At 48.3% G+C, this 26071-nt stretch overlaps 3 protein-coding genes across 15 annotated transcripts in view; 1 reads left to right on the top strand and 2 right to left on the bottom strand.

Annotated features, from left to right (window-relative positions):
* Window positions 1–1382: 1382 nt before the first annotated feature.
* Window positions 1383–15124, bottom strand: blmh (bleomycin hydrolase). Its single transcript, XM_062473572.1, has 12 exons — window positions 14969–15124; window positions 13302–13499; window positions 12944–13053; window positions 12276–12417; window positions 12022–12110; window positions 11834–11926; window positions 5995–6150; window positions 5519–5677; window positions 5334–5401; window positions 5105–5222; window positions 4345–4414; window positions 1383–1701 (listed from the first exon to the last, which is right to left on the bottom strand). The coding sequence occupies exons 1-12, from the start codon at window positions 14976–14978 to the stop codon at window positions 1553–1555; spliced, it is 1362 nt and encodes a 453-aa protein (XP_062329556.1). The 5' UTR covers window positions 14979–15124; the 3' UTR covers window positions 1383–1552.
* A 501-nt stretch (window positions 15125–15625) lies between these two features.
* Window positions 15626–18144, top strand: si:dkey-52l18.4 (uncharacterized protein LOC560708 homolog). Its single transcript, XM_062473978.1, has 5 exons — window positions 15626–15899; window positions 16424–16762; window positions 16985–17176; window positions 17381–17433; window positions 17528–18144. Exons 1-5 carry the CDS (start codon window positions 15851–15853, stop codon window positions 17630–17632), a joined length of 738 nt encoding a protein of 245 aa, XP_062329962.1. The 5' UTR covers window positions 15626–15850; the 3' UTR covers window positions 17633–18144.
* Window positions 18133–26071, bottom strand: part of rap1gap2a (RAP1 GTPase activating protein 2a) — a 48727-nt gene continuing 40788 nt past the window's right edge. For 10 of the 13 annotated variants that reach the window (XM_062473969.1, XM_062473968.1, XM_062473970.1 and 7 more), the window contains 16 exons: window positions 25705–25783; window positions 25566–25619; window positions 24914–24997; window positions 24678–24778; window positions 24366–24495; window positions 23902–24057; window positions 23508–23579; window positions 23266–23352; window positions 22981–23121; window positions 21435–21587; window positions 21035–21147; window positions 20716–20814; window positions 20390–20519; window positions 19970–20072; window positions 19734–19804; window positions 18133–19638 (listed from right to left, as the gene is read on the bottom strand). In XM_062473969.1, coding sequence (XP_062329953.1) covers window positions 19630–19638; window positions 19734–19804; window positions 19970–20072; window positions 20390–20519; window positions 20716–20814; window positions 21035–21147; window positions 21435–21587; window positions 22981–23121; window positions 23266–23352; window positions 23508–23579; window positions 23902–24057; window positions 24366–24495; window positions 24678–24778; window positions 24914–24997; window positions 25566–25619; window positions 25705–25783 — 1582 coding nt within the window. In that variant the 3' untranslated portion in view covers window positions 18133–19629. Of the gene's footprint in view, window positions 19639–19733; window positions 19821–19969; window positions 20073–20389; window positions 20520–20715; window positions 20815–21034; window positions 21148–21434; window positions 21588–22980; window positions 23122–23265; window positions 23353–23507; window positions 23580–23901; window positions 24058–24365; window positions 24496–24677; window positions 24779–24913; window positions 24998–25565; window positions 25620–25704; window positions 25784–26071 lie in introns of all 13 variants that reach the window. The other 3 variants (XM_062473965.1, XM_062473967.1, XR_009931671.1) reach the window with 2 other exon arrangements.

Raw genomic sequence — 26071 nt, 5'->3', positions numbered from 1 at the left:
ATAACCAGACACACAACCAGACACATAACCAGACACACAACCAGACACATAACCAGACACATAACCAGACACATAACCAGACACACAACCAGACACATAACCAGACACACAACCAGACACATAACCAGACACACAACCACACATAACCAGACACATAACCAGACACACAACCAGACACATAACCAGACACACAACCAGACACATAACCAGACCCATAACCAGACACACAACCAGACACATAACCAGACACATAACCAGACACACAACCAGACACATAACCAGACACATAACCTCAATCTCCTCATGCATCTCTGTCACCGTTCGTTTCTCACTCCGCTATCTGAGCACAGGGGAAATCTAGAGGCCTCCGAAGGGGCTGAACAGAGGTGGAGACTACAGAGAGGAGAGGATAAGGGGTTTTCTGCCCTTGTCTGTACAGGGATCTGTGGAAACTGGAATGATTTTGCTGTGAAAAGAAGGGGTTGTTTTTAGAATCCCAGTGGGAGGCAGCCTTCATTGCATCTAACTACCCCACTACGTCGTCTTCACCCCATCTAACTACCCCACTACCTGTCGCCTTCACCCCATCTAACTACCCCACTACCTGTCGCCTTCACCCCATCTAACTACCCCACTACGTCGTCTTCACCCCATCTAACTACCCCACTCCCTGTCGCCTTCACCCCATCTAACTACCCCACTACCTGTCACCTGCACCCCATCTGACTACCCCACTACCTGTCGCCTTCACCCCATCTAACTACCCCACTACGTCGCCTTCACCCCATCTAACTACCCCACTATGTCGTCTTCACCCCATCTAACTACCCCACTACCTGTCGCCTTCACCCCATCTAACTACCCCACTACCTGTCACCTTCACCCCATCTAACTACCCCACTACCTGTCGCCTTCACCCCATCTAACTACCCCACTACCTGTCGCCTTCACCCCATCTAACTACCCCACTACCTGTCACCTTCACCCCATTTAACTACCCCACTACCTGTCACCTTCACCGCTACTCCCGATTGGCTATCTAGCAAAGAACACGGAGAGAACAGGGAGAGATCGGTGAGAGGAGGAGAGGAAGGGCAGGGGGGCGGGAGGGTTAGAGGTGGGGGTTAGCCATGGTTTAAATCACTCTGCTGGACATGATGTTGGCCGAGCATCGCTGTGTGACGGAGAAAGGAGCGCTGGAGCAGGACGTGACCCTGGGACATGGTGGAGGTTATCAGGCACACAGAGCTGTCAGCACGCTACACACCAGAGAATGTTGACGCAGTTTAAAACATGGAACAGGACAACCTCTGAACTCTGAATCTCTCACAGGAATAAGACACACCACAGGACGAAATAAAGTTAGGCCGGAGACATACGAGTCCAGTAAAAAAGAAAACAAAAACTTTATTTTGTCTAGAACAGGCTGTGGTGGTTTGAGGAAGGGTGGGGGGGCGTGGTCTATGGAGAGGTGGAACCAGAGTGGTGGGGCGGAGTCAAACAGACCATGGGGAAAAGGCGGGGCGGGGCTGTGAGAGTTGGGTTGCCATAGTTATGCCAGGGCTCCCATTGGGTCCCAGGCAGGAAGTACGATGGGATCCTGTTGCATCACATCCAGGACCTCAGGAGGGATATATTTCTTGTCCACCACCACCTCGTAGACATACTCAGAGAACCAATCATCAGTCATGATCAGATAACCTGCAGACAGACAGACAGACAGACAGACAGGATCAACAGATTATTATTACCAATATATGACCTATTAATGGAGATAGGACGGTGGAAATGTGTAGACTTCATGAGTATCTTAATGCATGATCACAAGGTTCAAATACCAACATGCAAGTTTTCCACTGCCTCTAAATCATCTCTACAGACGCCTCTCCGACAGATGAACTGCAAACATAAGGCCGAGAGGGAGGAAGCGGAGGGAGAGGAGAGGTGGAGTGTGAGTGCTCTCCGTCGTCACCCATGTTGCTAACAGCCATTGTTCTATCAGGACCCCCGTCCCCCCTTCCCCCGTCCCCCCCACCACCACATAACCACTTCCACCCTGAACGTCACTCAGTCTCGGCTGCTCTCAGCTCCTGAACCCCACCCTGACAGATGGGCCCGGCGCTGGGGCCGTGCACGTACTCAGACGCCTCCTAATTCCCTCGATACACGCATTCCCCTTCCCGCACCCACCCACCTACCCGCGCAGACCCAAAACAACATGAATTCAAATTGTTAAGAACGGATTATACAATTTCCTCATGATCCCCCCCCCCCCCCCCCCCAAAAAAAGGGGAGTAGTGATAGATGGAGGCTTCCATTCTCTCCCCTCTAGAAGCTCTGAATACTTTCAGAAGTGCCCTGGAGCCGCCTGATCCAGCCCAGGGCTGCAGAGGCCTCGTTCCCAGGAAGCACGCACATGCAGACTCAACACACATGGACATTCTCTTTCCCCCTCGCCGCGTCTTTGTCTCCCTCTAATCTATCTCACTCTCTCTCAGACAGTGGGGCGCACGTTCAATCAAGAGAGCTTGCTGGGAATGTGTCGAGTAGCTACAGCAGGAAACACTCGATGATCGTAGTATTCCTCCTTTATCGTTGCCTCCTCTATGTGCCCATCTAAGTCTACTGCCTCCACCAAACTCGTATAACACACACACACACACTGACAGATCTCTTAGTACTGGTCTCAAGCATCTGCTTAAAGCTGGGGGCCAGATTCTATATGCGTGCTTCGCTCCTCTCCCAGTGACTGACTGACTGCATCACTCCCCGCTGACAAGCTGACTTATCGACGACGTCACTGTGACCAGCGGAACGTGCAGGAGGTCACAACAATGCCCCAGGATTGGCCGTGTCTATGGTTTCAGTGTTTGTGCGTGTTCTTCCTGGAAGCGTTGGGCGGCGTTTGTGTATAGCGTCATTATTTGTATTAACAGGAGGGCAGATGTGCTGCCTTCTCTTCAGACAGACATTTGTGATGTACCCGGCCAGCAGCCATTTTGTTTTAGCCGAAGACTGTTCTGGACTGGGCCATACAGAACTGCTGGGACAGAGCAACAACAGAACAGAAAAGGCTCGATGCGATTGTTATAAGTCGGCTCCTGTCTCCTCCTGAGACATTTATTTTCAATCCTTTGGTCACTGGTGAACGAAACACTTGAACACATAAATACAAGTCTGTAGTCAACAGTAACACGATCTTACGAACATGGGAATAATAATCAGAGAACAGAAAAAACCCTCCTTGTGGTGACTTCTGCCAGTGTGGGAGAACAAATATAAGAGGTCATATATAACATGAGGAAAAAGTGTTAAGGCAGGATATTGCAGGGCACATAAATATCCACAATGTCAAAATGAAATAGCACACCTCAGAGAGGGGGGGATATAACCCACATTGTGAATACGTGTATAATAAAGTGTGAGCACGACAGTCGGAGAGCTGGAACTATCAATCTAGTGAAGCTAGCCTTTGAGAGGCAGGCTGCTGGGAGTTGTAGTCCACAGTACAGTAGATCCCATAACAGGGTCCCGGGGGACGACTTAACCCTACGGGTCACAAAAACACATTTTCCTTTCCTCCCTCTTCCATCGTGATGACAGCCCCCCCCCCCTTCTCTCTCTCCCTCCAACTGTCTCCCCAGCCCCAGCATCTCTGCCGACAGCCCTCCTCTGTCATTTGTTTCCCATAACTTTATTAATATGTCCGCGGGATGAACAGGAAGCAGCAGAAATCCCTTCACACAGGTGTTTATGGAATATGATAGGCGTGCTAATATGTTTCGTTTGCAAAACATCCCCGCTGGGTTTGACTCCATATGCAGATGTGGTGAGGTGAATGTACAAGGGAGTGGGAGTGCACATGAAAGTTAACTGAAATAACCCGCTGTAATCTGCCCTGGAATGTAGAGCTCAGCAGTGTGTGTGTGTGGTGTGTGTGGGTACGGGAGGGGGGGTAGTGGTCAAGGGATGAAGATAGAAATGTGTGTGGGGGAGACCGACACAAAGATGGACAGAGGACTCACTCAGATGGACTCACTCTGTCCATCTGAGGGAGACTAGGTGAATGGGCAGACAGGACCACGCTCCAGATAGCCATGACCAGGGGCAGGTCCGCTCTCCCGGCAGCCAATTAAAGCTTCATAAAGAGACTAGTCAGGGGGAGGCCATTCTCACTAATCCTGCAAACAGGAAGAGAGCGGGTCTCTCTTCACTACCCTCCTGTCTGGAAGGAAGCCGGTGAGACGGCACAAGGCCTCGTGAGAAAGAGAGGCTCCGCTCTGCCTCCCCTAACCCAGCCCTTGGTTTTCTCTGTGTGTGTGTCGGGGGGGGGGGGGCTCTCACCTTTATTCCCACGGTCATCTCCCCAGGAGTTCTCCACCCTCCACTTCTCATACCCCCCATCTTTCCCATCCTGAGAGCAAGCGAGAGGCAGAGGAGGGACAGACAGTGAGAGAGCAAGAGAGAGACAGAGATAGAAGAGAGGGAGGGAGAAACAAAGGGGGAGAGAGAGACACACACACACACATGTTTAGAACATTAAGAACAGACACCAGGTGGATGTTCTGGGTGGATAGACAGAGTGAGGGAGGTTATCTGTGTAGCCTGGGAGAGACAGGTGGTCGAAACACCAGGTAAGTAAACTGGGGGGTGAGAAGAACACTGCAGCTATCCCACAATAAGAACACTGCAGCTATCCCACAATAAGAACACTGCAGCTATCCCACAATAAGAACACTGCAGCTATCCCACAATAAGAACACTGCAGCTATCCCACAATAAGAACACTGCAGCTATCCCACAATAAGAACACTGCAGCTATCCCACAATAAGAACACTGCAGCTATCCCACAATAAGAACACTGCAGCTATCCCACAATAAGAACACTGGGAATGCTGTGCAGCTGTTACAGAGAAGAAGAAAATAAAAAAAGAGGAGAGGACCTGCTGACAGCTGTGGTTACTTACTGAGGGAAATTGAAAGCAATTTTTTTAAAACTGCAGCCGATTAGACCACTATAAACAGGCCAGATACTTCTTGATGAAAAAAAACATTGCGATTAGGGACATGTGTGAAAGGAGATTTGTGCATGTGTGTGTCTACCTTGTCAGTGACCGCAGTGAGGATCATAGCGTGGGTCATCATGGAGTCTCCAAATATCAGCCTCTCAGCCTTGGACAGATTCTTCACCGACACGCCAAACACCAGCTCATGGTTGAACCTTCACACACACACACACACACACAAAAGTAATCATTAAAATTGCATGGACAAAAACAAGTAAACCGTCTGTGCTGTATGCACAAAAACAGGCACGCGAAACAATACTTACACGTTCATGTCATTGATGCCCAGTTTTCCGTGGAAATGCTTTCCTACATCACAGCCGAACCACACAGCCTGGATCAGGACAACACACACACACACACATTAGAGAATTGCAATAAATTATATAAACTGTATAATGATTCATATAGAAATTCAAGCAGGCCCATTTACACACACACACACACACACCTCTCCCTCCTTAATGGACTCTGCAGCAGCTTTCTTGAGCAGCTGGATTGGCTGGTTGTTGTACAGTGTGTTGTGACCTCCCACCATGTTGCCCAGGAACTCCACACTGTAGAGCTTCCCATAGGGGTTCTGAGGCCTGGGGTCGTTCACCAGACAGATCTGCAGCAAACACAACACATCTGTTACGTCTCCAACATAAAGGAGGGGTCTAAGATCGGAGGAGCCACCAGGCAGATCTACAGAAACCGGTCAAATAGACCTGTTACACTGTACAACCTCCCACAGGGACCCACCCATCAAAATCAGGACAAAGGAGAACTCTGAAAAGAAAGAAGTGATGAAATGTTGCGGGAGAAGTCGGCTCGCACATCCACAGCTGTGTGGGGCCGCGTCTGCAGGGGAGAGTGTGTGTCTGCGAGGGTCCCGGCTGGGCCGGGAGGAGGAGGACGTGGGTGCTGAGGGTGGGATCTGCCTACCTTGTCCTGGACGTTGTACAGGGGTTTGACGTGCTCCCGGTAGAACTCCTGTGGGGACATGGGGCCCATACGGTGGAAGTTCTTGTCCTTGTCTCTGTACTCCCAGCAGATCGTCTCGGGGGGGCTGCCCAGACACACACTGGCCACCCGGAACACCTGGAGAAAACACACACACAAGACAGAGAGGGTTGGTCAAGATTTAAGACGGAGTATTCAAAGTTGACTTGTCCAGGAGGATAGACAGGAAGTGATTGGGCAGCGTGTGGTTAATCCTCTAGCTTCTCCGTTGTAGCCTGAAGCTCCCCTAAGGTGAGACCAGAGACGACCCCTGCACCTCAAGTCACAGCATAACACAACATACCCTTTTAACACCTCCACCCTCACCCCTCTTTGCAAATAGCTATTTGGAGGATATCCTCCGAGCCAAACGCTCCCCTCGCCCCCCCAACGTTCCTCCGTCTCTGTGTGTCTTCCTGCGGTCTCTCTCTCTCTCCTCCCTCGCCCCGCTCCGGTTCTGGTCCCGATTCTCAGAACCGGCCTTCCGTACACACCGATAGAGTAATCTCAGGAATTTCCTTCTCTCTTCTCCCAGGGTTTGGGTATATAAATACATATGCTTTCGCTATCACACGCGACCGGGGCGCTAAGGCTACTGCCAGAAAGGCTGCCATTGTCTTGGGCAGATAAGAGAGTCAGGCCTGGTGATAACTAACTAATTACAATGGATAAATCACCAACATGCAGCCTTGGCATGCTGACAGGACTGAGTGGTCCTCACGGTGTAGGGGGCCGACCATACATCGACGGCCAGTTACGTGACCTCCGCCTATATTTACGAGGGCGCCCTGTCGACTTTTGACTGTTTTCATTTACATTTGACTAAATCCAGACGAATTAAAGTCACGGCGGGGTTGAAAAATAGAGCAGGCAGAGGAGGGGGGGGTTATGTTTGGCTCGGCGGCATCTCACCAAAGCGTCTCACCGAAGCTCTGGGGCTCGTGGCTGCTGTTTTTCCACTGTATCAACAGCACTTAAACTGCTAATGACATTCCTGGCTTCAGGTCGATATGAGGGCGGTTCTCTCTCAACCACCCACCCCCCCCCCCACCCCGCCCGCCCACCTTCCCAGAGCCCTCAGAGTAAACCCTCACCTTTTACACACACTGGGATGGCACGAACATAGGCAGCGCGCTTGCACACGTATCCTTTCAAGCTGGGTTTGTTTCCACTGTCCGGTGGCCCTGCAAGGCAGGCCAGACGCCAGAGGTGCCCGTCCCTAGAGTCTGTTTACCCAGATGCCCCAGGCACACAAACAGCCTCTTCTGCCCCCTGCGCCCCTCTGTCTTGCCACGCCTCCCATCACTCTCCCAGGCTTGGCAGGTTAAATAAACGATGGCACTGCCAAACCCAACACGGCAGACCTGGAGGCCAGGGCTGACACACACAAGGACTGCTCGGAACAATGAGACAGACCCCCCTGACGTCACGGCAGACCTCACAGTCAATATTGGAACACCTGTCCTGAAAGGACATACCGCCAGGGAAGTATGGACAGACAGACAGATAGATAGAGAGGGAGGGAGGGGAAGAAAGAAGGGAGGGAAGGAGAGGAAGACAGAAAAGGAGGCAAGGATGGAAAGACGGAGAGGGTGGGTAGCTGACAGACTTAGGAGAGAAGGACAAGAAGGTGGCACACAGACAGAAAGCTCTGTTTGTCCCCACCCCTCTCCCCCTCTCAGGAAACAGACAGACATCATTCAGGGGGAACAAGCAGAGGCCAACAGGGGTGTGTGTGTGTGCGCCCACAAGTGTCTGATGAAGGGAGAATTACGAGTGCTGGTCTGAGCCAGACACTGACTGTGTGTGTTTGTGCAAGCGTTTTTACAAACCCTTTTTTTATGTGTGTGTTTGTCAGCCGACATAATTCCACTCCCTGTGTGTCTCTCTAAAGGAGCTACGCACTCCAGACTCCAGACAGAAACACATTCAGTGTTGTGGGTTAGGGTTTTGATTCTAGGCAGGCATCATTCAGGCTACCTCAGTGTCCAAATATAGATATGACGTGAGAGCCATAGTCACACAAACAGGTTACAACCCATTGAAATCTGAGACCACGCAGTCTATGGCCTGGCTTTGAACAGGCATCTTCAAGGCCACCCGCTGGTAGTGTACCAGCCCAGAAGGTTTAAATTAGGGGCCTTATTGGACAGCACGGCAGGGATCAGCTGGTATTGACCAAAACAGGAAGTTGACCCTGGTGGAGTGTTTTTTCGGGGGGGAAACAACCTCCCTGCATTACCCCGGCCGGCTGTAGGATTGGTCCTATTTATAAACAACGCAGACATATCCATCTTCATTGAGAAACCCTCAAATGACAACAATTAACGAAAGCGGACGTCCTGTTAAACCTGCAATGTGGCTTTTCAATTCTCAACGTGTTTCCTCTTCCAGAGGTTTACACTTACCGTGTCCCCCCTTCATGGATCTGATAGGTGCCTCCCGCTCGTGTCCAGCCCACCTAGCATGGAACTAATGCTAGCTGTCCCCTTGTTGCCCAGATGTTGCTGCTGCTGGCGGTACTGTGCGGGAACCAAAGCCAGCTGGGGGTAATAGGGCCTGCAATTGGCCTGGCAGGGGCATCTGGGTCCGGATCTGTCTATAGCGTGATGGCTAGCTGGCGGTTATGGTAGCCCGTTTGCATGTCTCCCAATGTAAACACAGAGGAAGCCTGCACGCTAGCAGTTAGCATCGTCCAAAGCTCTGCCTCCTTCTCATTGCATGTGTCGTTTGTTTACAGGTGTCCCGTTGCTCAAACAAGCGTGCAGAGGCAAACAAACAAACAGAAACCGTGGCAGCAGGACGGGACACCTAGCAGTGACGGTTGTTCAGGACCTGCCTAGGAACTCTGCTTCCCCAGACTCCAGTCCTAGACCCCTGGCCTTGAACCCTGCCCTAGACCCCTGACATCCTCTCTCAGAACCAGCAAGCATTTTGCAATCTAGAATGCATGTTCTGTTTTCACTGCTCTTTTCATAACGTCCCCGGACATCTAGTATTGTACATGAAAATGTAAGCAAATGACACACGCATCAGCGGGTTGGGTGTGAGAAACTCCCTCAGTTGATTGGAACTGTCATGCCGCATAAACAGAAAACACATGGGGTCTTTACAAATCACAGCAAAACAACAATGGTGTTGTTTTGCGAAATACGAACTGATGGCTCGAGTAGGACTTCTCTCTGTCCTGGAGTCCACCTCCCTGAGCCAACACACATGCCTGCCTTCCTCTGGTAGGACACGTCCAATTGGACGGTCCATGGTCTTCACACGCTTACGATCCGGTCCTTCCCACTCCTCCAAGAGCCCCGACATGTCGTTCTCCGACGTGGCGTGGAGCTGGCTGGGGGATCCAACATCTGGAGTTGTTGGCAAACGCCACTGTGTGACGAAATGCGAAACGAGGGGGGGATGGTGTGGCGAACACACGCCGTCTGAACACGCGTGTGTGAGCGTCGGGGAACGTGTGCGCCGTACGTGCAGTTCATTTGCACGTGGGCGAGTGTCTCAAAGAGTCCTGGCTGAGCCCTTGTTGAGATGGAGGAGATGTCAGTCCCACTTTAGGGGGCAGAGCACTGATGTTGAACACGTACGCACCGCACGGGGCTCCGACACGGAGCTGGTGTACATCACTCCACATCACACACGCTCTGCATGACAGGCCGACCGGGCCCATGCAGATCTCCTTCTTCAATGAGACCACTCGAGGTGCACTTGATTTAGGTGACCTTATCTGCTGCATGGGTAACAAAGAGCTAATCCTGTTGGTGCCGTCACGCCAGGTGGCCTAAATCAAGCCACCCAAAGCGAATGAATTGATAAGTAACAGAAAGTCCTGTGGTGTTTCCACCCAGGGCTGCTGCCAGGCCCTCATTTACGCTTTTAGCCCAGAACGGCAAAGGCGGGTTCAAAGACCGGACTTCTCTCAGATGTTGTCTCGTAGAAAATCTCCAGAGCTTCTCACACACACACACACACACTTTGTCGGGCAGTGAAGGAGTTGGACGCAGCTTCCAGGAAAGAGGCTCTTACTGTGGTTCTAAACCCAAAACATAGATAAAACACTGGGACAGGGCCTGTTTCACCCTTTTACTTTGGCCGTCAAACAAAGTACACTAACGTTTCATCAGAGCATGAACGTAGTAGATTAATTCTTTTTCAAAGCTGATGAGTGCTGCCATACATCTTTGGATGTTGGTTTCTGAACTTCTTAATAGGGAGCCACAACAAGCCTGCCAAGCCTGCGACCGGGGCGGTAATCCACTGTAATAACCATGCAACCATGTCGGGCATGTTGGTGACTGTCTACCGTGACAACATCCTTAGCGTGTAATGATAAGCATGAAAAGGGGGAGCTGGTTGTGGGCAAGGCTAATTAATGACTAATAACTTGCCAATCTCCGAACATCAGCGTGTGGCGTAATCTAATCAACGAGCGCTGGCTAATTAGCGCGCTCCTCGTCATCTCCAGCACAGCACAATGGCCCTCACTATACCTCTCCACCACGCGTCTTCTCGGCGACCCCTCCATGTGTTTGACACTCTGTTTGTTTCCTACAGCGTCCCCCGTCCTCCCGTCCCCTCCCCCGTCCCCTCCCCCGTCCTCTCTCCCCCCGTCCTCTCCCCCCCGTCCTCTCTCCCCCCCGTCCTCCCTCCCCCGTCCTCCCTCCCCCGTCCTCTCCCCCCCGTCCTCCCTCCCCCGTCCTCCCGCCCGTCCCCCTCGCCTCCCTTTTCTCGCCGTTCCAAGCGGAACCGAACACACCTCCCCTGCTCTCTTTGAACCCGGAGCTTCGTTACACAAAACAAACTGCTTCCAGGTGGACAAACAAACAACGTTGACAAACCCATAACCCCCCCCCCCACCCCACCCGCCCCTTCACCTCCCCCCTGGCCAGTGCATGAGCGGCAGCCGGGAGTACTGGAAGGGTTGCACAACCAGAGAGGGAAGTGTTTGGGGGCATCCACACTGGCTGCTGCAGAGACACATAGCTGTTGAAACAAGCAGGCAGCCACATACACCAGCACACCCACACACGCAGAGCCCCAACACAGGCTGCAGGAGAGCCCCTGCATGTACCGTTCTCTCTGGGGATATTGACTGACTGGCCTCACACACATATATATATATATATATGACACATCAACACTCACGTATAGAGCGTGCGCGGAGCAAGCGGATGCACAAGTGCTCGTACACACACACACATGTGCATGTGTTACATACACCACCAGTTTCATTCCCCTCATCCTCTTATTATTTCTGAAGACCAAATTGCTTTTGTCATTCAATGTCAGGGGCTACGTGATAAAGGGCTTGTTTATGGAACATTCTGTCATCGACTTGGTGAGTCGTGTGTGAGGGTGTGCTTTTTCACACTTCCTCACAATCGCACACAACTCGTTTTTCAGAAAAGCATAGAGAAAAAAGGTATAGAGACTGGAATTTCAAAATTCAAAACATTATGACGTACTGTATGTTTGGAGAATGCAATAAGATTAGTAGACATGCTCAGACTCGACACATGAGCAACACCATATCATACTGTTTGAAAACAGTCACATCAATACAAGACATTTATTTGAGTTAAAACTATAGATACTTCTCTTACATAATAGAACACAACTATTGGGATCTAGTTGCTTCTGTCTTGGTTGGGTCTTGAGAGCCATGTCTTGTCCTACAGCACCCTCCACTGGCTAAGTGGGGCAACTGAGTCTAAAGTTAGGCCAAGAGTGAACATGTGGAATAGAAAAAGAGAGAGGGGATGTGTGTGTGTGTTACCTCTTCAATCATGGTGTCTATGGCATCAGACACCTCCGCTTTGGTCGAGTCACTGGCCACCATGTTCCTCAGTCGTAGACAGTACTCTCTCAGCTAGAACACACCGGAACATAACATTTGTGTGAGTGTGTGTAGCGAACGTGTGTGACAGAGAGTGAGTGAGTGAGTGACTGGGCGAGGTGAGCCACCTTGTGGTTGAGGATGTCGTTCATTCTTCGCGAGGCCTCGGAGCTGTGGGACTCTGGAAAGCACTTCTTTGGGATCACTCCATACTTTTCTGTTGTGATAGAAACAGGGCAATGACGTACAATTACACACCCGATTATCTCTATGTATTGGGACTCATATGAGCACTGGAATTGAAAGAAAGCACCTGGAGAAAAAAACGTACATCAAGTCAGAGAGAAAGGGAGGTTTGAGCAAGAACCGGTTGAGAACTGACCAATGAGATTGACCAGCATGTCCCACTGTCCCCCGTCATTGGTTGGATTGGAGAGCAGAAACTGCACCAGGCGACCGTCCACAGGCTCCTTCCTCTGGGCCGTCTCCACACACGCCTGCAGGAAGTAGTAGCAGCGCTCCACCTGGACGGGGGGGGGGGGGGGGGGGGGGGAGAGTGGTGAGATAAGGAGAGCGACAGGAAAGGTTAGCGAAGGGCAAGTACAGACAGAGGGACAGAGGGACAGTGGGAAGGAGCAGGGGGTGACCCACATAGAGGCAGGTGAATAGAAAAGGACACGCGGAAAGACAAAAAAGAAGGATGGAGGGCGAGAGACCGATAGAAAAGGCGAGAGAAAAGAAGCGAGAGAGGGCAGGAGAGAGGTCAGTGTGACAGAGTAGGAACCAGGAAGTCATTGTCAAGCAGACAGAGCAGAGCACACAAAGAGGGCTTTAGTGAGACAATGAGTGTCATGGTAGGACGCAGGGCCACGACAACACAAAGCCAGCAAACACACACTGACTGAAACAAGTTCACACAAATCAAGCACTGAATGTAAACAAACAGAGGTTGTCTATAGCTTACCTGGCCAGTGCAGCAAGAGCACAATATACACAGAAGGAAAAAAACGGAACCTGGGACAATTAGCAAACGGGAGGCTCCTGCCTTACCTTGTCCCAAAAGAAGAGGTAGGACTGACTGAACTCAAACTCTTCAATATTAAACTTCTTCATGAAAGGAAGTCGCATGACGTTGAGGCACGAGAAGATCCAACATCTCCCTGAAATCCAATGAAATTAGTCCAGTTATATGTCGATTGTTGCCATCGGCTGCATCATCATCATAGTCAACATCCTTATCATCACTAACTGAACAGAGTTGACCCATTTCTGGGCAGGATCTTCCAGTAGGCTTTGTCGACATGCAGGTGCACATGTCTGAGCTTACCTGAGTGCTTCTGGATCGAGTGCTTGGTGACTGACATCAGTAACGATTTAGGCCTACAGGGGTGGGCAGATGTGGGCCTACCTGAGTTTTTCTGATTGGTGACAGGCTTGCCCTCTGTGGGGATGGTGTGCTGGAAGATGTGGACAGTGTCCTGGACAGTCTGCCGATGCAGACACACTTCCAGTGGGTCGATGCAGGTGGACACATTCTGGGCCAGCAGGTAGCGTGGCTCTGCGTGCAAGCGCTTCACGAAAGATGTGACCTTCTCCTGACTCAAACCTCGAGAGGGGAAGGAGGGGGGTGGAGAGGAAAGGAGGGAAGGAAGGAAGGAGGGGGGGAATATAGAAAGGTTGGATGGGTGTGGAGAAATGGAGGAAGTGGAGAGAGGAAGGAGTGTGAAGGAAGGAAGGAAGGAAGGAAGGAAGGAAGGAAGGAAGGAGAGAAAGGGAGTGGGGGGGAAGAGAATTTGTATTAACTTTTATATATATTTTTTTTTTTTATTGCATATATGCAGCACAATAATTTGGCACCGTTCTGGCCTAGGCACTTCTTCCTAATATCTTGAAGGGGCAATCCCTGCCTTTAAACGTGGACTAAACATGAAATAATATAAATTGGGTGCATAATTAAACAATAAAACACCCTTGTGTAGAGATATTTTACTTTCAGAGTAAAAAGTTGTGCATGCTGCCATCTCTATTATTTTCCATGACAGCAGGTTGAAACAGGCTGCAGTGTGAAATAGGATTGCAACATACATAGCTGGAATTATTCCAACAAGAAAAGATTTAAGTTTCACTTTCATTGGGGGGTGGGGGGGGGGGCAATGTGCGCAAGAGTGGGGGGTGTATCACCAAGCAAACACGCGATAGGCTGAGCCCGTTTCAAAGTATGTCACTGTCTCTTTCTACATAATGCAAAAACATGAATGGGAGCTACTGACAGCATCACACGTTTTCTATGGAGTGGGGTCAAATGCAGTATGCTATGGTGACTTGCAACTTTACATGTAGTCTACAGGTCCATCAATACAATGGTCTTTTACACCTACGCTCTTTTTAAACACCCATTTTTTTCTAAACACTTATACCGAATAGCTATCAAACTACACATAAAACTCAATATGGTTAGAACAGGGTAATAAAACACAATAATGGTCATAACGTCAAAGTCCCATAATCTCCCTTGTTCTTATTTTAAACTATGGCATCTGGCTATTCATCTGACAGTCGGGCTGTTTTACATATACTAGCAACAATAGATGTTTTTATATTTGAAAAGGCTAAGACAAATAGCTACGGTGTTTCGGTTAAATCATTGAGAATGACTAAATGTTCTTAACGACTTGCTATCTAGCTGGCTAGCAAGCACAGTCATTGCATACCCTGTAGCTAATAGGTACATGAAGCGTTACCTAGTTTTAATGAAACACTATATAACTTTTGAAAAAGTTTGCAATTTTTTTAGATCATGAACACCACACAGGGAACAGCAAGCATAGTTGGGAACACAATTAGCAAGACATTATATTGTTGTTGGACTTATACAGCTACACCAAAGATTACATACAGTTAGATGATTGGCTAGTAGCCTAAGCAGTGTCCGCAATGACAAGCTAGCTGGCTTTAGCTATGCTAATGGCTATTGCTAGTGCTAACCTGTTCTCAGACACGGAACACAAATTGAGCTCACTTTCAATCTATAAAAGTGACAATGAATGAAACAAAATCAAATAACTGTTAACTCACCAGTCTCCATGTTTCCTAAGAGGGTTAGCGAGTGTTTACAATATTCCTAAAAGTCACTGACTCTTTGTTTATCTCATTCGCCGACAGCCAGTCAGTTTCAGTCCGATCAGCGCTCCGGAAACAGGAAAGGGAATGCACGAAAATGGTTACAGTGTAGCCCAGCCTGGTGTAACCAGTACGGCCTATGTAACAACACATCACACTAACTTTCTATCCCATATTTCACAGAAGATTCTTCTATTTCTAACTACTTTTAATGCATTTGTTTTAAAACTGGATGGTTATATTGCTCTGATATGTGTACATTTGTAGAAGTTATCCTTTAATAGTAGGTTATTACTATACCATAGTCTTCTAGTCATTATGGTATGAACAAAATATACTACTGGTACTTATACACTCTATTTACACCTGTTTTAGCTTGTGTGTTTGTTTGTTTGTGTGTGTGTGTGTGTGTGTGTGTGTGTGTGTGTGTGTGTGTGTGTGTGTGTGTGTGTGTGTGTGTGTGTGTGTGTGTGTGTGTGTGTGTGTGTGCGTGTGTGTGTGTGTGTGTGGATTTGAGTGTGTGAATTTGAGAGTGTATGTGTGTGTAGTATTTCCTTCCTTCCCACCAGTCTCAGTTCCTTTGTGGAAAGAACACTCCCAATGAGAGTCAATTATAAGAAAAGTCACTTTATTTCCGTGCACGAGTAAGAAAGGGAAAGCAAACATAGTTGTTGTTTATATAATCAACCGCACAACCGCAGTTTTCCCAGCCCATGATTGTGGTTTTAGTTTTGACAGGGCTTTGGCTGCGTGTTTTATGGAATTGAGAGAACATTACTCAGAAAAGTACAGAGCATTCTAGAGACTTGAATTAGCATTCAAGGTTTGAGGACAGCCATGTCCATATACTTATTCTTCATCCTTGCCTGCCCATGCCTCATCCAAGGTAAGTCATCTGCTTTTATGTCTTTTGTTTTGAGGAATAATGATGCACAAAATTCAAGAAAATAATAATCAAAACAGCCTGGTTAGGAGAAGTAACTTCAGACATCAGAAGCAGAAGATAAACAGAACATAAAATAACAAGTAAGGTGTTCGTGTCAAAGGACTTTTGATACTCATAGTAAGGTTAACAACAAGGCATTATGTCTACTAAGAAGAATAAAAACAAAAGTAACAATGAAATCTAGTGCTAAAATAATAACATAACCTGTTCATAACTTTCTCTTCTCAATATCAGCACAAACAGCCTACCCTGTGATTACTTTTATTTTATTTTATTTTGGATACACAGTTATGAGAATTGCAATAGTTGTTACTTCTAGTTTCCCTTCCTCTGACTGGGTTACTAATAACTGTAGTTATTGTACCAATAACTGATCTAATCTCCCTAAATCAAAACATAACAGTGAAGACCTGTAATTCTAATGTTCATTATCTGAGATTAAGTCATGTTTTGCCCCTCTTTAGGTTTGGCAGAAGAAAAGTGCCATGACTCTGTGCTGGCAAGGCGTGATTCAGTGTACGCCCGACAGGGGGACAGTCTTTCTCTTTCCTGTATAGTACAGCACTGTGGGCACAGTTGCTGGTCAGGTGGCTGGAGACAGAGTACAGAAGGAGGTTTCCTCATGCTGAAGCCTACTGAGAGACATCTGTTCCATAATGAGACACTGTCAGCCAATCAAACTCGCCTGCTCATAACCATACACAACATCAACCAATCAGATGCTGGATTGTATGGCTGTCACATTAACTGGGACAAGAGAGGCTCCAGTGTTGGTCACCATACGTATGTCAATGTCACAGAAGGTAGGGGGTGTGCATTGTCACCCCAGTAGATTCAGCTGAACAATGTCTTTTGATCCGTGTGTGTCTGTGTGTGGAAATATATTCACCTGTGAATGTGAATTAAATGTCACCGGTGCCATCTGAAAAATGACAGAATGACATGCCTGAACTGTCTCTGTCTCAGGTTTTTTCTCTCTAACTCTCTTGCTTCCTGTCTCTCGATTTCTCTCTTCCCCTCTGCAGCCATCCCAGGTCTCTCCCAGAGGAGTGAATTATACCGGATCCTGTTGTGTGTGAGCATCCTGCTGTGTACCATCCTGGGACTGACATACATAATGTCAAAGGTCAAGCTACAATCACATTCTCAGCCCCCCTGCCTCTCCCAGCTCCAACTCCCGAGTCCTCCCCGGCTTCTTCCACGCCAGCCAATCCCACGTAAGAGTTCCCCACTCCACACGTTCTCTCTTGTTCTCAAGTGATCTTGGTGTACAGATTACAGCGTGTTCCATGAAATATTCATCAACTCAATCCACATAAGTATGTTACAAACCTTTGCGGATACATACAAACAATTAATGATTTTTCTTTCGTTGTTTTTTCTTAAAATATCATGAGTGTTTTTTCCTCTTTGTCCAACAGCCAAAACGGAACCAAAGCCCAGAACCAAGCCAAAGCCCAGACTAAATATAGAGGTGAGTCGCATTTGACTAATAGTTTGCGAGGGTTCTTTTCCTTGACCTTTAAAGTGCTTCCACAGGCTACCGTTGACCTTGTGTTTTCTGTCAGCTGGTCTATGCAGTTCTGTCTCCTGACAGTCTGAGACAGAACCCCCCCGGCTCCCTCAGAGAGCCCTCAGAGAGCACCGTGTACTCTTCCCTACGCATCACGTGACCCAGGGGAATGAGGAGGCTTTGGACAGGTGGTGGGACAACGAAAGATGGGATTGATGAATAGAAGAAAATAAATGGAAAGGGACACTAGGCAACAAAACAGGATGGATAAGCCTATTGTAGACCTGTGAGGCGGCAAGCTGACAGAGGGTTTGTGATTGGAGCATAGTTCACTGGTAGTTCTTTTGGATGCAGTGTACTTGGTCTATGGCGACTGAGAGGAGTATCTGGATGGATGGGACGAGAAGACAGATTCTTGTTTCAGCAGTCACAATCTTTATCTTTTATGATCTGAAGGAACCTCCAGCACACCAAAAGGACATTTAATGGACAATCCGAAGCATGGTTAACCAGGCTGCCCACTGTGTTCACAAGTTTGTGCTCACTGTGTGTCCATTGTTACACCTATTTCATTGCCAATGCTTTGTTGTTTTAACCTTTGCTAAGATTATAATATGATGTATAACAAGTACAATAAAGAACCGTGATAAACCACACAAGTCTAATTGACACAAAATACACCATTTTATTTCATAATAAATTCTTAATGGCACATTACATAACGAAATATACATATAGACGTATATAGACTTCTTAATAACATTTCCTTTTTCCTATTAACCTCTTTAATTTACTATGCAGTTACAGCTTTGTACATTTGACATCAATGCAAACAATTATCAATAAATTAAGGGTGTATTAACAGTGTGAAGGCTGCAGGGGAAGGCTCCTGGTAAATGCCCACTAAAACAAAGAGCCATATCCAACTTCCTTTTCTGACGAACTTCCTGGGTTTGAGTTTCATGTTTCACATACGTAACTGAACTCTTAAGAACTAACCTATTCCATTAGTCGGAATGGATCTCTGTATCTTTTAGTACATTGAAATTCTCCCAAAGTTCTATAAATATAGATGACTTTTTTGGTCACATGGACAGTAATTTATGTATCTCCAAACATTTCTTGGTAAATACATTCAAACATGATTCATTTGTTTCCCAGTATTGTCACAATAAATAATTAAGTATTATTTTGGGAATACAATGCTACAAGCTATGGTTTCTGCCTCCGTAATAGCCACTGTTTTTGTTATTTGCTACCACTTAAGACTTGAAAATAAATCTCAAATCACAAAGCATTAAATCAAAGATTCAGAACAAGGCAAGTTCATTTGAAATGACATTCAGAAGTAAAGAGTTTTCAAATGTAGCATTACGAATGCGGTTGAATCAGATGTGAAAAGTTGTTGCAAACTACTGTACCACAAATATAGATATTTTGTTATGACAATGTGGGTAGTATACTTGCAGTGAAATGTTTAGGGAATTGCAACAACCATAGTGAGGTAACCTATCTGTTCAGCCTCTCACATAGTGAGAACACAAGTTAACAAGGGGATTTCATAGATTGTAAAGCGCAAATTTGGCTAAACAAAGCATACAGTATGACAGAGTGTTTTCCAGCAAAGGTATTTTTGACCATAGTTCTAGTTCTCACCATCAGACAATCTTGACCACAGAAATACTGATAGCTAAGATGATCCAATCTATGTTCAGTAGCATTTTTGCAGACGTAAATACCCAAAGGGAGAGAGAGAAGGACCAGCCTGAAAACAAGGAACGACAAAAACAACAGCTAAACACACCCATCAGCCTCTTTGCTATGAAGACTGTAGACCTGACCTGTAGGTGGGTGGACCTAGAAGGATGTGACCCCTGTCTGTGTATCATCAGACTGTATTATCTTGCTGAGCTAATGGCTGCAGGTCACTCTTCATATAATCCAACTGTGTACCTCACAACAAGAAAACGCTTCCACCAACCACCTCTGTGAGGTTGGCTTGTGTTGAGGAGTGAAATGGTAGCCTGCTTGGTTTAGTGATTCCATTGTGGTATGCTGTTTCTGTTGTTGTTATTTTGTTGTTGCAGTTATTGGTGTTTTTTTTCTCCATCAGCCACCATTTTCCAGTATTTCTTTTGTCACCAGGCACTTGTCCGGCTACTCTGACTGTAACACACAGCCAGACAGACAGTTAGGGTTATTTTTTGCACACAAAATATCTCACAACACACAAGTTCTCCTATAGAGTTCTACATCCTTACTGTAGTGGAGTGGCTCAGCTTGTCGAAGCGGAACTTCAAATTTGACCTGGGCGATGTTTTAGTCTTCACATCTGGATGGACATTCAACTGTTAATAGAGATGTGTTTCATGAATGTGTTGTGTGTGTGTGTGTGTGTGTGTGTGTGTGTGTGTGTGTGTGTGTGTGTGTGTGTGTGTGTGTGTGTGTGTGTGTGTGTGTGTGTGTGGATTTGTGTGTGTGTGTGTGTGTGTGTTACCAGTAGGACTGCGGCACATGATCACTGGGGTTCCAGAGCTTTGGCTCTCAACACTGAGAGATGGGCTGAAGATGGATGAGGAGGCATTGGCAAGGTGGCTGGCCTGGAGGAGGAAGAGGAGGAGGGAGACATGATAGAGGAGGAGTGATGGGTGGAGGGGAGAGAGAAAGGTCGGCGGATGGTTAGGAATTATTCTGTTACTAAAGCATGAATGTTTTTAGTGACCAGCTGACATTATGTTTGTTTGACACGTACACACTCATTTACTGTAAATGAACACACACAATTGTACTATTTTTACAGCTACTAATATTGCAAGTAGATCAGAATAGGCTGCAAACTCCTCTCATCTCCTCCCATCTCCTCAACTCCTCTCCTCCAATATCCTCAACTCTCTCTTTAATCTGTCCCTCTCCTCACCGATGTTTCAAGATCCTCCAGGGCCTCTGTCTCTCCCGTGGTGCTGCTGAAGCTGCTGGTGGAGGAGGAGGAGCGGGAGATGTTGGGTCTGCTGCTGCTGCTGCTAAACTCCTTCAGCTTGACAAACGGCCTGGCCACAGAAGAAACAAAGGGGAAGAAGGACAGGGAAGGGATGAGAGGATGGACTGTGAATGGGCTGGATCAGCTTCCATATGGATGCACCAGTACCTAAGTCTCTAGGCTTCGTTGGGTAAATTAGGTATGCAAATAGAGCAAGTTTTGCTGCATGGTTGATTTAAAATGTTCTTTTTTGAGAGGTGTCTCACCTCTCCTTGTTGGGACAGATCTCTGGTGAGCTCGGGTTCGAAGATGTCTCCGATCGCATTTCCTGCGACAGCGGGCAGATTTCGGGTGTCTTTGCATCGCTATAAAAACATGGCGCAAATTAGTAGGAAAAGGATGCAGGACCAAGACTGGCCTGGGGATGGACAATACACGAGATGTATGAGAAACAAACCCAACAAATGTGCACACCGTAAAAAAAAACATGACATGCAGTTTGACAAGTGACAGATGTAAGAGGTTGACTGTGTATGCCATTTTCCTTGGTGTTGGCGTTCTTGCGAGTGTGTCTGAGGTGCGCACCTGCGTGGGTGCCTCTCTGTGGGGGTCTCAGTGCTGGAGTGGAGGCGGGGGAAGAGGCCAGAGCGACGCTTGACCGGACTCTTCATGGGAGACTTGGCAGACAGCCCTGGAGGCTGAGTGGAGACAACATACCAGTTTGAAAAGCATCAGAGAGGAAAAACATGCAGTAATGCTGCCACACTGCTATTAAACCATCCTGACAGAACCACCACTCATGACATAAGTAAGACCTTCTCACTGCTCTGCAGTCACACACACACACATACACACACGCTCCATACAGACCAAGATACACCACAGGGACGCACGCTCAAACAAACTGATTCACAAACCCAATCACACATACACAGAGAATACCACACACTCATACACACAACCACACACACACCAGCCCTCCCACCTGACTGACCGTGAAGGTGCTCTTGGTGCACTCGCTGGAGCTTTGTGGGAGCCCCCCTCCACTGAGGCTGGCTGGGACTCCCCCTCCTGGGCTACGGTGACGATGGGAGCCCACCATAGTCTCCATGGAGTGGCTCCTCACACGCATGGCCCTCTACAAGGGGGGAATGCAGGGCAGAGATGAGAGAGTATAGACAGCAGAGTTTGTTGGTGTACACTTGTTGACAGTGCATATTATTAAAGTTATTAAAGTTGTCCATTAGAGGAGAGGTTTTTGCCCCCCTGGTTGTGCAGTGATAGACTCATCTTCATGGTGATTTTGTTGCAAAAATGTTTTGTCACTTGACTGCCAGCAGAGAGAGCTATTGTCCTACCGAAGTAAGGCAAGGGTTCAGTGTAGTATTCAGCATGACAACCGGCCGGGATTCATATTCAAAGTCACCTGTGTTGCTAATTACTGTATATACTACACCATTTCATGACATACGTGTTCATTCTATTTACTTATACTAGATACAGATCGTGGTTTTTGTCAACACCGGACAGACAAACTGAGATTTTCCACATTCACTCATGAAACAAAACACCAACATCAGTGTTGAAAGTGCATTATTGTTTTAATGTGTACAGAATATGCTTTGTGTTGTATCTACATTCTACAGTGACTGAGAAAAATAATAAATCGTGATTGCAGTGGTGGCCATGAGAACAGCGCCTCCAGTGGCTAAATGAGTGCTGTGCAGCAACATTGCCTGTGAACAATGAGACAGTAAATACCATATGGTCAGACAGAGACCATTAACATCCCTCAGTCACTCCCCAGGAATACAACAACTGTGGATAAGAGGGAGGTGGGTTGTGTAGAGAGAGAGAGAAAGAGAGAGAGAGAGGGAAAGAGGGAGGGAGAAAGAGAAAGAGGGTAAGATAGAGGGTTGGATGTAAAATGGACACCTGTAGAGAACGACATTGGGGGTCTGGTGGGGGTTAGGTGGGTATCAAGGGATTTGGGTGAGGGTAGAGGGGTTATGAGAGGGTAGAGGGGTTAGGGTGAGGGTAGAGGGGTTAGGTGAGAGTAGAGGGGTTATGAGAGGGTAGAGGGGTTAGGGTGAGGGTAGAGGGGTTATGAGAGGGTAGAGGGGTTAGGTGAGGGTAGAGGGGTTATGAGAGGGTAGAGGGGTTAGGGTAGAGGGGTTAGGGTGAGGGTAGAGGGGTTAGGTGAGGGTAGAGGGGTTATGAGAGGGTAGAGGGGTTAGGGTAAGGGTAGAGGGGTTAGGTGAGGGTAGAGGGGTTATGAGAGGGTAGAAGGGTTATGAGAGGGTAGAGGGGTTAGGGTGAGGGTAGAGGGGTTATGAGAGGGTAGAGGGGTTAGGGTGAGGGTAGAGGGGTTATGAGAGGGTAGAGGGGTTAGGGTGAGTGTAGAGGGGTTATGAGAGGGTAGAGGGGTTATGAGAGGGTAGAGGGGTTAGGGTGAGGGTAGAGGGGTTATGAGAGGGTAGAGGGGTTAGGTGAGGGTAGATCCAGAGTATGAGACAGAGGTTGAGCTTCACCTTGAAGGACTCCAGCAGTCCCCCGTGTCCTCCGTTCTCCAGCCTGTCCTCCTCCCCCGCCTGGCCCAGCCCCAAAGTAGCCTGGGTTTGTCTGTGCAACTCGTCATGCAGATTATCCAGCAATGCAGCCCGTGTTCGCCCCTGCATACACACACACACACACACAGCACACCACCACCATTGGAACCATCATTTATAATCTGAGTAACGGTTACAGTTATAGTGTCTGTCTGTGTCCGACTGACTGTCTGTCTGCCTGTCTGCCTGTCTGTTTGTGGCTCTGACCTCCAGTTTAGCGAACTTGTCAGACTTGTAGCAGGCGTTCTCAGCATTGATCAGCTTTGTCAGCAGGAAGTCACGGAACTCAGGGCCCTGGGGGTGGGGGGGGAGGTGAGGAAAAAGGGGACATTCATCAACCCCATACTGAAGTCAGTTTTGTCATCAAACTTTCACAGTGAAAAAAACACAGAAATCTCTTTATTTCTCCCCCCCCCCCTCTCTCCCCCATATATTTCTCTCTCTCTCACCTTCTTGAAAACTGCTGGGTTGGGGAGAGGTGGGCCAAAAGTAGGAACGTCCTCCCTCGCTGTAACAGACACCTGCCGACACAGCAGTCCTGTTACTCTACTCTGTTACTGTATAACAGTAGCTGACAGGCCAATTTACATCCACAGCAGCATCAGTAGTCATGTACAAGTGTAGTACGTGTTTTATGGCTTCAATTTCTTACTTGCGGGGTGTGTGACATGGGTTCTCCTCCTACCTTGAAGGTTGTCTGTTCGATATGTTTTCTTCCCTACGATGTGGGAGGTGGGTTCTGTGTGGGTTCTATGTGGGTTCACACACTACCACACAGGTGGCGTGTTCTATGGGTTCTCTCCCTACCTCGTAGATGTTGTGTTCTATGGGATGTCTGCCTACCTTGTAGGTTGTATGTTCTGTGCAGGGGTTTTCTGCCTGAACCAGCACATATGCATGCAGGAAGTTGGAGGCAATCATGTCCGGCACAAAGGGCGTGGCCTCTTCCTGGAAGACGGCCGCCACAATGTCATTTCCTATGTGCCTCTTCCTTTGGAGCTGCAGAAGAAGAACGTAACCCGGCCAACACGGTTAGTTATTTGACCTTCCTTGAATATGCCTTGGACAACTGGGTAGTCTAATTATAGAGTACACCCTTAGTCCATGACCAAATACTTGGCCCATGGTGAAATATAGCATAGATATTGCATGTGCAATGCTGGAGAGGGGGCTTTACAACAGAGCCGGGGAAGGACAGTCAGTCTCAGTATTACTCCTTTATGATTTACTGAAGGCCTTTACCAGAACTATTATGACCCAGAAGACCTTTCCTAGAAGGCCCTGATGTGTTCCATAACATTTTGTACCTGCTGTATGTCCCCTTCGGTGAAGGGTAGCTTGGTTGAGACGTGGAACATGATCTCTCTCTGACGGAACACTGTGTAGACGGACTCGGAACCCGTCTGGCCGTGAGACACGTCCAGACCACCTCGGAACCTGGAGGGGGGGGGGGGGGGGGGGGGGACCGCGTTACACACCTGTGGGAGGAGCCTACGTTTGTCTGTCTGGCGTTGTGTCGGCCTGTCAGTCTGTCGGTTGATCTGGTCTGTCTGGTTGGTCCATATGGTTAGTCTGGTCACTTTGGTCTGTCTGGTCTGTTGTCCTTCCCTGTGTCTCACCCTTTGAAATCGTGCAGCTCGATGTTGTCTCCAAGAACACTGAGGAACTCTCTGAAGGCTGGAGTCTCCTCGCTGTTCCCAAACAACTCCTCCTCCGACGTCTGGAGGAGAGGGATGACAGCCGGGAGGGAGAGAGAGAGGGGAAAGGAGGGAGGAGTCGCATCACATACATCATGTCGAGTTGACGGAAAAGATCAGATCACCCTCCCCCCCCCAAAAAAGTGTAACCAGCTCACCTGTCCGAACTTCTGGTAGATGACGCCAAACTTGAAGGTATTGTTCACCTCGTGTTCGTCGTAGGCCACTACAAGCTGGGAACCCTGCATCAGCACAGCCAGTGGGAGGGGTCAGAGTTCACCCTTCAGACCTTTCTTTTATCATTTTTAACAGTGCGTGTTACAAGATTAGAGTTCCAGTCTAATCTAAAGTCCAATATTCCAGTGCACAGAAAGATATTCAGGTTGCCCTGAGGGAGGTTAGGGTTAGGGTTAGGCTGGGAACCATTGTGGGACCGTTTAGCTGCAGTGTTTGGAGTCAGTCGGCTGAGCGAGACAGAGAGCAGATTGTCGCCGCCTCAAGATCACCCTGGTAACAGATGGCTTTTACTACCCCTCAGGCTCACTCACAAAAGTAGCTGCACGACAAGCAGCACAGCACAGGGCTAACACACTTGCTCTACACGCTCACACGCCACGCACACAAACACAGATGGAGAGGTCCTGAGTTGGGTCTGTCTCTGCGTATAGGTGCTCGTCAAACTTTACAGCCTCAAGTCACTAACCTGGGCTGCCAACCTAACATGTACACAGGTAATGACCAGTACAGCCACCCTAACATGCTGCCCTACCCAATATGGTCACTGTGCCTTTGGTAGAGGAAAGGTCTTACCCGGGGGTAGAGGGCGGGATTAAACTTCAGTCCTGTGACGTCATCACACAGCAGCTGAAAGGGACAGAAGCATGGAGAGATGTGAATCCAGGCGACTGACGCAGCTGGAGGACTGCGAGCCGTGGTGAGTGAGACTGACCTTGGCAATCTGGGGGACGCTAGGAAGCTGGCTGAGCCCAGCCAAAGAGATCCGGTCGTGGTGGGTCTTGGTCCGGGACCTGAGGGGGAACACACAGACCTCAGCACCATTCAGACTCACATCTCGAATCATCTCTTCAGTCTGATAGGAGAAAGAGATGTTTGGGAGGGTGTGAGCTTGTGTTGTGTGTGTGTGTGTATGTGTGTGTGTGTGTGTGTGTGTGTGTGTTTGGGGAGGGTATGAGTCTGTACTGACTAATCACTGTATGTCCTGAAGTGAAGCTGTGACCTCAAGTTTGCCTCATTTCCCCCTCTCTACATAACCAATCATGTCTGAGCATAAATGCCTGACCTCTGACCCCCCATCC

The sequence above is a fragment of the Osmerus eperlanus genome, chromosome 11, assembly GCF_963692335.1.
Source record: "Osmerus eperlanus chromosome 11, fOsmEpe2.1, whole genome shotgun sequence".
NCBI classification, from domain to species: Eukaryota; Metazoa; Chordata; class Actinopteri; order Osmeriformes; family Osmeridae; genus Osmerus; species Osmerus eperlanus.
Note: the sequence above shows the minus strand (reverse complement) of the source record. Positions and strands in the feature narration are given on the sequence as shown.